Raw genomic sequence first — 13,186 nt, 5'->3', positions numbered from 1 at the left:
TTTCAATGACTAAAAATTCTGACATGCACCCAATTCATAGAGTTCAGGGAATGTATATGCTGGTATGCTCACCATACAGCACAGGCAGCAGCACAGTGTCTGCATGCCATCTGGCTGTGCCCACCCACTCCATACTTCTGGACATGTAGTCATTGGCCACTCCTCCTTCTAGCACTCTGGGTACTGGGTGACCTAACAGCTGTTCATCTAACATCCCAAAACATTAGGCCTTTAGCAACTGCACTCTACATCAGCAACCTTCTAAACTAGAAGATACACTAAGCACTTCTCACTGAATCCAGATTAATGGAAATGTTGGATGAAGGGCCTTAATTGGAAACCATGCTGCAATGTTTGAAGAAACTTGGCAACCATTTATCACAAATTGAAAACGCAGGACAGCTGGTCTCACAAGTACCTATGAGAAAGGTACTGGTATAACAAAGGACACTCTATTCTACCATACCTTTAAATTAAATACTGTAATAAAATAATTATAATAATAATCACCATCATCATCAATAGTCAACTGTTTAATTCTCATGTTGACTGTTATGTTTGATTGATATGTCAAACCATTACCTTCAGCTATTGGGTTAAACCGTAACAAAAAATAATAAATAGCATGTCATTAAGTGGTCAAAGTGACACCCACACACATAACCTCTTCCAGCTTATTTGCTTGGAGGCTCAGATCCGGTTTCTACACTGCTGCTTTGATCTCAGTTGCATCAGCGTAATGCCTTTCGGTAATCGATACTCTGAGCAGGAGACAGGCTCGGGGCTCTTAACATAACGTGACAGTTTGATAGGCCAGGAAAATGGACTTCCGCCAAAGGGGTGTGGGTTCTAATCCCACTCAAAGACAACAAATCCCTTGATGTTAGACTCATGAACCACTTTGCTGGACCTCCAGATGTCTGGTGAGAAAAATCTTTGCAGATTGAGGCTTGTCCTAGACTGAGGCTTGTCCTAGACTGAGGCTTGTCCTGGACTGAGGCTTGTCCTAGACTGAGGCTTGTCCTGGACTGAGGCTTGTCCTAGACTGAGGCTTGTCCTAGATATCAGCTGCCTGCTTTACTGGTGGTAAAAAAATATGGCAGCCAAGGACGCTGCTGCTAGTACAGCGGCTGCGACTCTTTGACCTCAGCACCTTCTCCTCAAGCTCTTCCTCCTCTTGATACGAAGTGGTGTCCATCCATCATAAACAAGACCCTACACTACTGACCTCTTTTAGATTTCAGGAAATGAGTTCCTGGACTGAATGCCTTACATGATCCAAGCTGATTATTCATCCATCTTCCACAGCACCTGTCCTATGCAGGGTCACAGGGGGAACAGAGCCTATCCCAAGAACAATGAAGGCATGGCAGCAAATAACTCAGGATGGGGCACCAAGCCATCGCATGACATACACACGGAAAAATCAGTAACTCCAATGCACCATAGCATGGTATTAATCTATGGGGGACAGCCCCACAGCAACAGTGGGAGAACATTCAAACTCCACACACTTGTAAACTCTACACACACACACAAACACAACACATGCAAACTACACAAATGCAAACTCCACGTTCTCAGAGCGGGGGCAGAACACACTGAGCACTGCACCACTACACCGCCCACCCGCTGACTATCATTATGAATTCACTGACCCTCTGCTGTTTCCTGGCTTCTTTAAACCTTGGCTTTAAACAGCCCGTTTGTTCTTTGGATTCTTTAACCACACTGTGAATAACGGGAGATGTGCTGTGCTGTTTTATCAATATAATCACCTTTTTTATCAGAGGGTATCAGCATCCAACCAGCTATTTAATAATTCAGCGAAAAGCCTGAGGCCTACTTTACAATTCATAGACATAATAAAACAGGTAACAAATCAGCTGAGATAGGTAGCTTTAGCTGAACTCCTGGCAATGATTAAGAAGCAGTTGTGGTCTTCGGGCCTTTGGCCGAATATGATCGCTGCGATAAAATGCTAATGCTAAGCACAGCAATAACCGTTAATCACCACACTAGTTTGGCTCCTAAGTGAATTTAAGCTGATAATAGGGCAACCGCAAATGATATAAGCAAAAAGAAAAAAAAGAATCAATGTGTAGCTGAGTTATCCATGAATGTTTGCTAAGAAAGTACCGTCACTTATTCTCATTAACGACACAATTAACCGAACCAATTTTTACCACGTTAAAATATGATCATTTTATTTGGTTGCTTCCTTCCTTGAATAAGGACCCAACAGACACACTTACTTAGTTACTTGAACCTCTAAAAATCATATTTTAGAGGCATTAACCATAGGATTGGTGCCTTGGTGACATTATATTTAATACTGGTACCTAGGTAACTATTACAGAGACCGTGCCCACTTTATATGCTAAAGTGCCACATGTCAAAGACCGCAATCCCGGAATCACTCTGGATAATCAGAATATGAAATGGGAATTATAAAACACTGCTTCGGGGCTCAATTACTGCTGGCAAACAAGCTGCTAACGTGGTCTTTTAACAGGCCGACACAGGGTATTTACAGAACTGCTGGGTCTGGTGAACGATCGCGGTGAGCTAATTAGCAATGAAATGCCGTTTATGAAGTCCCATGAATGACTGCCTCACCGTGGCCCGGTGTGCGTGCTGGACGAGTACTGAGCACGGGCACCAAATGCACGGGCAGGCCCAGAACGGTCAGCATGCCACCAGACCTGACCAGGAGAATGTTCTAGAAGATAACAGTAACAGTGCTACAAAAGATCATTATTAATAATAATAAGAAAAAGACGGGGATTGGAATGAGGAGCAGATATAATGATTTAGAGATAAATAAAAATAGATTTGTCATTTCCCTTGAAGTAGGTGGCCTACTTGCGTCACAGGAAGGAGGCTATCCTGTCATGATAACCTAGGACAGCGCTCCTGCTTCTCCTTGACAGTCCTCAACAGATAGGCATCGGATATCGCGTCTCCTCTAATTTCCACCAGCAGAAATCGACTGCTCTCACGATACGGGAATGCAGCCTTCTGTCTGGGAAGTGGGAGACAGGGCTGGGCTTCCCGTCGGCGGAGAGCAGCGCAGGGCACGCTCATTATTCAACCAGATTCGGAAGACCCATGCAGACTGGAGAGCGAGGTGCAGTGGGTCCAAGCATGGACACACGCACACATGCAGGCGCATGAAATGCATGAAAGTGCATTACGTTGGGGAGAGACGGAAAACAGCACATCTCTCTCCCGTGTTAGCATTTAATTAACATAAGCTTACCGATGATAAGGGCCAGATCTGCGAGGCCTCCGAGTGACATTAACGTTAGACAGTGTGAGCAGCTGCTGATTTAAAAACAAATTAGGCATTGTGTGGGTGCGTAGACAAGTGCTTTAATGGCCCCCGCCTGTCTGTCATCACATGCGGTAAATATAAATGGGAAGTGAGGACATACCTCACATCTGAGCAGACAACAAATCTGGCAGAAGTCCGCAACCCCAAAACACACCAAGGGCCGGAGGTCACAGGAGATACCAGGTCCTGATTTTGCTACATTTGCTTCATTGCATCATAAGGACAATATACGCAATTTCAGCTTAAGCCGTTAAAAAACATTTCCCTTGTTTTCCCGGAATGTCAGTCTCAAGAATAAAGAAAAACAGGGAAAAAAATACTCTCTTCCCTCAATGCAACAAGTCACCATGAAAAAAAAAATCAAAAATGTGTATCCATCCATCCATCCATCCATCATCAAATTGCTCACCTTAGCCAGGGTCGGCAACAGAAAAATCATGTGTGAATAAATAAATCCTAATAAAAGAAAACAGCTAAGCAGAGCAGGAAAAATAACCTTTTAGAAGACAGGGGGGTCTTGGGTTACTCCCATTGCCATGGAGACAGAAGGAAAGGGGCTTGCATTATAAAATCAGAGCGCAGGGAAGTGTGTGTGCATCATAAAGAGGAAGTATGTATGGCGGTGCTGATTAGAGTGTGCTTAGGAGTGTGTACATGCAGCAAGGCAGAGAACAGGCTGAGGGCATCTGCAGTAGGATTACTCATAACTTTCTAGATGCAGATTACCTACAGAAGGCAGTGCGATTTAGGTAGGACTCACTACAATGTCCAGCAATCACTGGAAATGTACACATTTGCGATTCATTCATGGACCGGTTTCCTGTCATGCCGTAACGATACCACCTTCCTTGCGATACACCGTGTGCGCTTTTCAAGTGGGCGGGGTGGGGCAGGCCTTGGATCGCCATTAATGGCAAGAGGAGACCACCTGCAGCTCCATAAGGTGCTGACGTGCAACCACGCATGGCGGAGTGTGTGTGAACGGGAGGAGCGGGCGTGATGTGCGTGTGTGAGTCAGTGTGCTGCTGCACAGTGGTCTGTGCTGATCAAGGGCTGCGTGTGTGTGTGTGTATGCGCATGTGGGAGCAGAGGAAGGGCTAGGAGGCAGTGAAAGCCCGTGATTCGATAGGTGCAGCTGCAGCATGGATATCACCTGCATCCCAATGAGCTGTGGCGGTGTTCCGCTGCTTCCCTTGCCCTCTGTCGTTCTCGCTCGCTCATCCTCTCATCCTCCCTCACTCTTTCCCCCTTCTGCTCACATTCTCACCTTCACATTCCTCTGATACCTCACACAGGGATCCTTGCACTCTCTGTCTCCTCTGATACCTCACCCAGGAATCACTGCACTCTCTGTCTCCTCTGATACCTCACAAAGGGATCCCTGCACCCTCTCTCTCCTCTGATACCTCACCCAGGAATCACTGCACTCTCTGTCTCCTCTGATACCTCACCCAGAGATCCCTGCACCCCCTCTCTCCTCTGATACCTCACCCAGAGATCCCTGCACCCCCTCTCTCCTCTGATACCTCACCCAGGGATCCCTGCACTCTCTGTCTCCTCTGATACCTCACCCAGAGATCCCTGCACCCCCTCTCTGCTCTGATACCTCACCCAGGAATCACTGCACTCTCTGTCTCCTCTGATACCTCACCCAGAGATCCCTGCACCATCTCTCTGCTCTGATACCTCACCCAGGGATCCCTGCACCCTCAAAGACCTCCAATACTTCAGCCAATTTAAAATTTAAAAAAGCAAATGAATACGGAGATAAAGGGAGACACATGCGTGAAACCCGCACCCCTCCTCAGCTCACCCTTCCTCTTCTCTCTCTCGCTTCTGCCATCAATGTTTGCGGTGAGTGAATGCCCAGCTGTGTGAGCTGGCCCGCCACATAGAGGTCTCCTTCATGAAGAAGCAGATTAACGAGGAGCACGTAATTAATGGCAAGACCAATTACGGTGGCCTCACTTGGGCGCTGCGGCGTGAAGGAGGGGACGGGGTCCTGCTCGTGCGGCATGTCCGCAAGCCCGGGCTGAATGGTCACGTCACCGTGTGTAATGACCGGGTTATTATTCACGCTGCGTCCGCAGCTTGGCGTATCCTTGACAATGGACATTGGGAACCTCCCCCTTGTGGCATGGACATGCTGATGTGACCTGGGGGGGACCTCAGCTCACTCAAAACGGCCCTCATTTCTATCCACAAGCAGTTTGGAGACATCATGGCAGAAGGACGCAGACACGGGGCTCACATGTGCCATCAGGGGGCGGTATGTGGCTTGGTGCTTTAGACTGCTTTGAATCTTGTGCTCGGCAGAACAGTCACATTTCCGGGGGCCTTTGAGAGAGGATCTTAACCCCCTTGCATGTTCCAGAGACACCACATAACCGGCCACTCCCTGAGTGTGGACAACAAGCTGCACTTTCAACTGTAAATATGTAAATGTGTGTCTCAAAGGAGAGCACAATGGGATATGTGAAAAGAAGCATTGCGATGTACATGTGCCAACAGCAAATATAGCATAACCTCTTGTATAAAGCGATGCAGAAGACTGCTAGGTTTTGAATGCCCACTGGTTACACTGGAACAAGGCCCAACCCCGACAATTAAATATCTGTTAGTTATGTGTTATTAGTAAAAATGCTAAAGGGGAAAGGATCAATGGGAAGAGAGAAGAATGATTGAGATGTGGGTAGTAACGGGGGGGCAGCTCACCCTCACAGGACGGCGGGGGGCCCTCAAACTCCAGATGTGTGCTGAGCCGGCAGGTCAGGATGCTGTTCCCGCTCAGCTGGTATCCCGGGAGGCACCGGTAGCGGACGATGTCCCCTGAACGGAACCGGGCGGGGTGAGCATTCGCTGGGCCGAGATTTACTGCACATTCCCAAGCCGAGTCATAGGCAAAGAGTGGAACAGGAACGGATAGAGCAGGGAGCTTTAGCTTCAGGTTCAGGCTACATTATTTGTACCCGTAGGGAAATTTTAGGAACCTTATACTTTGGGTTATGTTGCCATGTATTGCATGTAAGAAGCTTTATATGCACGTGATGTCACATGAAGCATTAAGTCACACTACTAAACTTTTCACAGTGTAGAAAGTTCTCTTGGCAAAATCCTGGAAAGATTACAGGCGATACCTGGTGTATGCGATACGGTCTATCCAGGCGACACCCGGTGTATGCGATACGGTCTATCCAGGCGACACCCGGTGTATGCGATACGGTCTATCCAGGCGACACCCGGTGTATGCGATACGGTCTATCCAGGCGACACCCGGTGTATGCGATACGGTCTATCCAGGCGACACCTAGTGTATGCGATACGGTCTATCCAGACGACACCTGGTGTATGCGATACGGTCTATTCAGGCGACACCTGGTGTATGCGATACGGTCTATCCAGACGACACCTGGTGTATGCGATACGGTCTATCCAGACGACACCTGGTGTATGCGATACGGTCTATCCAGGCGAAACCTGGTGTATGCGATACGGTCTATCCAGGCGACACCTGGTGTATGCAATACGGTCTATCCAGGCGACACCTGGTGTATGCGATACGATCTATCCAGGCGAAACCTGGTGTATGCGATACGGTCTATCCAGGCGACACCTGGTGTATGCGATACGGTCTATCCAGGCGACACCTGGTGTATGCGATACGGTCTATCCAGGCGTCACCTGGTGTATGCGATACGGTCTATCCAGGCGACACCTGGTGTATGCGATACGGTCTATTCAGGCGACACCTGGTGTATGCGATACGGTCTATCCAGACGACACCTGGTGTATGCGATACGGTCTATCCAGGCGACACCTGGTGTATGCGATACGGTCTATCCAGGCGACACCTGGTGTATGCGATACGGTCTATCCAGGCGACACCTGGTGTATGCCATACGGTCTATCCAGGCGACACCTGGTGTATGCGATACGGTCTATCCAGGCGACTGCCCGTGGCAGTAGATGCCGCACTATAGATTTAATTTGTTAACTGTTGTGTGGGTATGTGTCCCCTTCCTGTGCCCTTCCATCAGCACCTTCACTGAATCAGCAAATGAACTTAATGTGACGCATAATTAATGATGGCAAAGCGAGCGGAGAAGGCGGCTGCCAGCAGGCCCCGCCATCCTCCGTGCCTCTCGCGGACCCTCAGCCTCGGTCCGTGGGCTCTCTGGCTGAGAGACGAAGCTCAGCCATACTGCGCCGCAGTTGGCCGTGTTTGAACAATTCTTGGAATGTTTAGCCGTTGTCACTCGAGAAGGTCCTGGAGGCTGTCCTAATCTATCACCGATGGAATGGATGCCTGGAAACAGGACCATTCGGCAGGAAATGGAAAAGTACAAGGGCATGAAATCATCGCTGATTGTTTCAGTTCTACGGACGGCCTTAAAATGGATTATCTGTTCCTCAGTGAATCCGTTTTTAATCGAAACAAGCTTTTGTATTGGCTGGGGAGGTGGGGGTCCTACCCTATTTTAGAATTTAAAATACAGAGGTTAAAAAATGAATCCTGTGTCATGTAGGTGTAGTGTGACAGCTGGCTACATGAACTCAAAGAGAAATTGTAAAAACATGCATCTGTGTGTAGGAGTCATCAAACGTCCAATTTTATTTGCTTACTTGTATAGACTTTCTGTTACTGGCTAATTATTGCTCTATGCTAATACTCTATGCTCTCTTTTATTTTACTTTATTTTACTTTAATGTGACCAGTTACACCAAAAACAAATTCCTTGTGTTCCAGTTGCACTTAGCGAATGACGATGATTCTAACTGTGATCCATAAGCGTCATAACGGACCACTAGGCATCCCGGGAAGATCTATCCTTAGAAGCGGAACTGTCCTGTCGATGGAAAATGGCCTTTACTGCCACCAGCTTGAGTGAGGCTGCTTTCGGCCGGTCTTGAGGCTCTGTGCCGAGGCTCACCGATTTTAAACTCTTTGCTGGCTGTCAGGATCTCAGCATTGGGGATGACAGGAGGAGGGAGGCAGAACTGGAGGCGGTAGGCTGGAACGACATGAGACAGACGAAGGGGGTGAAACCACACACTTTCTCTGGGTGTGTGTGTGTGTGTGTGTGTGTAAGGTATTCATGGAGGGAGGCAGAGAGTGGGAGGGAGACACGGTGCGAGGGTGTTTAAGTGTGTCTAAAAGAGAGAGTGTTTATGTAGGTGTGAGCCTGCAAAGGCAACGAGGGCGGCAGACAGTGGGGTAAAAGACAGCTGACTGATGCTGCCGCCAGCTAACGTCTTTACCACCGCGGCCATGTTAGTGGGAGGTGGGGGAAGGCTATTCATAAAATTACACCTTAATATACAGCAGTGGTCATGCCGGGAATTGTATTCACCCATTTGCACTGAAAAAGAAGTACTTATGAAAGAACGAGCTATCTGAGACGTAACCAAAAAGGCGGATAATCCTTTAAAGCAGGAATGCAAGACAAAACTACATAATACCATGCAATATTTGAGCGAACAAGAACATACTGTAATAACAAAGCATGAAATTGTATTGCAAAATTTTAAAATAGCACTGATGTGTACAGAAAATCACAGATCAGTTGTAACAAACTGTGACTGAATTAAAAGAGCGAGGTATTCTACAATATGTCTGTAGCCTACCTTGGTAAGTGATTCTGAAAAGACCACCTTTTTCAGAGTTGCTACGGAAACGAACAAGGACCTGATTGGACGTGCTGCTGGGAGGGTTGATTGGCTCGGTGTCGGTGAACACGCCCAATTTCCGTGCCGTCTCCTGTGGCCCGTCCCTGAGGAGTGAAACGTTGGTGGCACTTGAACACACAGACTACCCACAATCCTTTGCGGTAGCCGCTCTCATTTTCGCCGAACTGTAGCCATAACCAGGTCAATCATCCCTATTCGTATCACTCTCTTCATGTCTGCCTCCAAACCACCAAATATACACAAACAGCACCACACAAAGGAAGTAAACATACAGTCTCAGAATGGGGGTTTGGGGGGGGGGGGGGGGGGGGGGTGTGTGCCTGGATCTACATTAGCTTGAAAACACAGGAGTAAATGGGACAGACAACTACCCCCTCGCAGACATGTTTCACCTCTCCCATGTGGTCTGTTCAGGTTTGGGCTGGAATTCTGGGCTGGGTGGACGTAACCCCACCCTCTCCGAAGACAAGAAAAACCGTGTGCATCTACAGCAGCCTGTTGATACTTCGCTGCCACTCCCTGTGATGGCTGTGAATTCTAAAAAGCCTCCAGGGACAGCTAGCTGCCTCAAATCATCACAGTGTGTAGCAGGAAAACAACAAAGAAACACCTGCATCTTCACAAAGCTGCTCTTGGAGGAGCCATGGACTTAGACAGCAACTTCTAGCAATCAGTGTGCATTAGCGAAGCCCCGGTCCCACTCTGCCTTTGTTCTAGAACTACCCAGGTGTCCCCATGAGGCCTCAAACACAAACCTGAGCTCCAAAGCAATGAGCTATCATTTGCAAATTAAAAAGTAACACTGTCATCTATGGCTGGCACCAAGGGGCAGAACCGGCTATTTTCCAGGTCGTCAGCCTTGGCACCAAGTCAGGGCGGAGTCCTGAACCTTCACGCTGAGGCGGAGCCAGTCGGGCGTGTCAAAGCCCCGTCGTGAATATGCATATGGTCCTGCCCATGCATATCAGCGAGGAGCGGGGTGGGCACGCCCCATTGGCCCGAAGGCCGCATCTCATTAATTAAACAAACGACAGGCTCTGGCAGCACCAATGGCAACCTTGCGGAACCCAAAGCATTATGGGGATAAGAAGGGGAGGGAGCGCCAGCCCGTGGGTGTCCCGAGGTGAGGAGCGCTCCCTACATCAAAACCGTAACGGGCCGCAAAGTGACGTCAGCGCTGAGACACAGAACGGTAGAGGGGATTATCCAGAGTGCTGGACCCTGACTTTCCTGTTTGTTCTGCCTCTGTGAGAACAGAAATAAAAAGGAATAAAAAAAAATAAATCGAAGAGGAGGACAAGGGAGGGGGGCGATCCTTGGCCTCAAGGGACGGAAGATTATCCAACGCGTGGGTGGCGGGAGGGATCCTTACCAGACGGTGATGAAGTCATGGGGGCCGTGGACCTGGAGCAGGGTGAAGTTAAGTCTGATACCCATGCCGGGGGCGATGGTGATTAGCCAGGTGCAGTCAGACGAGGTGGGGTACTCCTCCGGGTAGCCGGGGGAGAAAATGGTGCCATTGTCTGATGTTATGTTGCCCCCACAGGGTGCTGTGAAGAAAGGGATACACATAAGGGATGGGGTGTTTAGACACACGGCACACAAAGCCGGATTCGTGAGGAATTGGGGAACGGGGGTCGCTGCCTTTCTCTCTCTCGCTCACCCTCTCTCGTCCACTCGCTCGCTAGGACCAAAGATTAACCGAAAAAGCCTTTTAGCGAGCGAGGAGTTGCTCGGAATGTTCCGGGAAGATAAGGGCACAACCTTCTCCCGTGAGGAGTCACTCTAAGCGGGAGCGGGTGCTGCGCACGCCACCGCACTTTAGAGGAGATGAGTGCCATCGTGGGGAGCCGCTGGCTTTAAATCCGAACTCGCCGGACAACGAGACAGAACCGAAAATATTTCCCCGAGGTCCCTGACTCTGATTCGTCTCCCTAGCCCCCTTCCCAGATAACCACATGGAAATTTTGGGGTCTGTTTGCTTGTACTAAAGAATATTCCAAGATTCTAAGTGAAGTGAATAAAATAATAAAATAAAATTTAAAGAAAAGCCCCATTTACTGATCCCCCCGTAGAAGTGCAACAAACCAGCTTAAAACTGACAATGTGGGATCCTCGATAGTGACAGACTCAGCTGCCGCTTACTAAACTGTGGGCCAATGTTCAGTGCAAAACCCTCGTCAGCGCCGACACAAGGGCCAACCTCAGTCCCTCATTCTCGCTGCAGTCGGCTCTCTTTCCAATGACTGCAGGCCACCCTGAAGCCTCGGACGACCCCTTATCTGCCTGAATCTTTAGCAGGGTGCCCCAGTTACCTCATCTGTCAAATGAAATATCGACTTGGGGCATCGATCAAAAAGGTGTCCTGCTATTGGACGCCACCAAGCTGAATGTTATCGATTGGCCGATGGCTGGCTCTAAGGTGGCTGCCCACAGGAACTTAAATAGCTCTGAGGAGAAAGGTGCATAGAGGGCAAGGCAGCCTTATTCTCCAGATGGGTGGGTGGGGAGGAACCAGTGGACTCCATCGCCCAGTAAAACCCTTTCTCAGGACAAAGAAGATGAGAATGTCGAGATGTTGGGCTTGACTCTGCCCTTTCATGTCAACGCTATCAGCTGATAACCAAACACATTTTCCCCCCTCTCCAGTCTGCTCTCTTTTTCTTAATCAATTTGCATTTAATCAGGTTGTTTCTATATACTGCCATCATTTGATGTCATGGTTTCGGTGTCTGCCCCTTAAAGCCGTCTCCTGACCTTGGCTGAACGAGCGCCACGAACATTATCACAGCGGCTTTTGTTTTTCAGACTGCCGTACATACAGCACTCGCATCAGCAGAAGAATCTGCGTTTTACATGCAGGTGCATGTGGAAAACAACGCAAGACAAAGTGGGTGGTGTTGTAAACAGTTGACAATAATTACAATTAAGGTTTCTAATATCAAAACCGTCTTATAGAAAACAAACAAACAGCACCTGAGAATAAACAGTGAAGGGGAGGAGGGTTTAGGAAAAGAAAAAAAAAAAAAAAAAAAAAAAAACAACTGGCATCTGTAGTATAGTGTTGCCAAGTATTAATATTTTCAAAATGGCAAGATTAAGTATTTGGCAAGTTTGGCGTAGACAACTAAGTTCCAGAACTATAAACTGTGGATTTTTCTGAGGCAGGTGGATAAATTGTGGAGTGTTAGGCTATAAAAAGAGCCCCTACAATTACCTGCTAACAATTTTGCTTTGATGACTTTCTCTGAACCATTTCCTTCACATGTGAGATGTTGTTGGCTATATAAGATTGGAGACTAATGTGCCCAAGACCCCACAATTCTAAGAGTCATTCCACACACTATAATCCTGGGCAGTAAAATATTTCAATGAACGGATTCCCAGTCATTTGGATCACTACAGTCATGTGAATTTATTACTATTTTAATCTCGAAACATGTTTTCATAATAACCATTATGCTTTCTGGGCAAAATTATATAAACAAAACTATCACTACTACAATTATCTGTACCCTATTTCTGTGTGTGTGTGTGTACATATATATATATATATATATATATATATATATATATATATATATATATATATATATATATATAAAACTTGTTTTTAGTTTTAGAACTGTGTATGAAATCAAATGGAGTATATCATTGCTGCAATTGCATGCAATTCATATTGTCTGGTCAGCATCTTAAAGGTAAAACTGTGTCTTACTCTGAAAAAATGGAAATCAGATTGAAAAAGGGAGATAAAAAAAAAAACATTGTTCCATGCTAAATATAACGAATTATGTCAGAGCAGGTCAAATATAAATGATGCCTAAATCATGAACTCTAACCTAAACCAAACCCTTACCTAAAAAAGCAATTCATTGGCAAGATGGGTCAAAGAGAGTGATTTCTGATTGGCTGCATTCTGAATATGCAGATTTCTCAGAGATAAGGTCACTCATGAGTGGTGCTCAGACCATTGTGCGGACCATTCAGCCATAATAACATTCATTCAGGCAATACCATATTAGGTAGGAGGAAAGGGTATCTCGTTTTGAATGCTGTGACAAATACAGAAGTAATCCAATTCTCCCAAACATTTGTAATGACCTGCAAGAGCTGACTGATTTGGCTCTGGGCACAGGCCTAATATTCTTCAGTTACCGA

The 13,186-nt window shown here is 47.2% G+C and overlaps 1 protein-coding gene across 2 annotated transcripts in view; it reads right to left on the bottom strand.

Moving 5' to 3' along the window:
• The window catches only part of csmd2 (CUB and Sushi multiple domains 2), a 249,101-nt gene that overhangs the window by 39,374 nt on the left and 196,541 nt on the right, over positions 1-13,186 (bottom strand). The window contains exons 44-48 of one of the 2 annotated variants that reach the window (XM_048993996.1): positions 10,398-10,575; positions 8,963-9,108; positions 8,269-8,349; positions 6,053-6,166; positions 73-207 (exon numbers count right to left, since the gene is read on the bottom strand). In XM_048993996.1, coding sequence (XP_048849953.1) covers positions 73-207; positions 6,053-6,166; positions 8,269-8,349; positions 8,963-9,108; positions 10,398-10,575 — 654 coding nt within the window. The remainder of the gene's footprint in view (positions 1-72; positions 208-6,052; positions 6,167-8,268; positions 8,350-8,962; positions 9,109-10,397; positions 10,576-13,186) is intronic. The other variant, XM_048993997.1, reaches the window with a different exon arrangement.

This window comes from Brienomyrus brachyistius, chromosome 23, assembly GCF_023856365.1.
Source record: "Brienomyrus brachyistius isolate T26 chromosome 23, BBRACH_0.4, whole genome shotgun sequence".
NCBI lineage: Eukaryota > Metazoa > Chordata > Actinopteri > Osteoglossiformes > Mormyridae > Brienomyrus > Brienomyrus brachyistius.
This window is presented reverse-complemented; position numbering and strand designations above follow the sequence as displayed.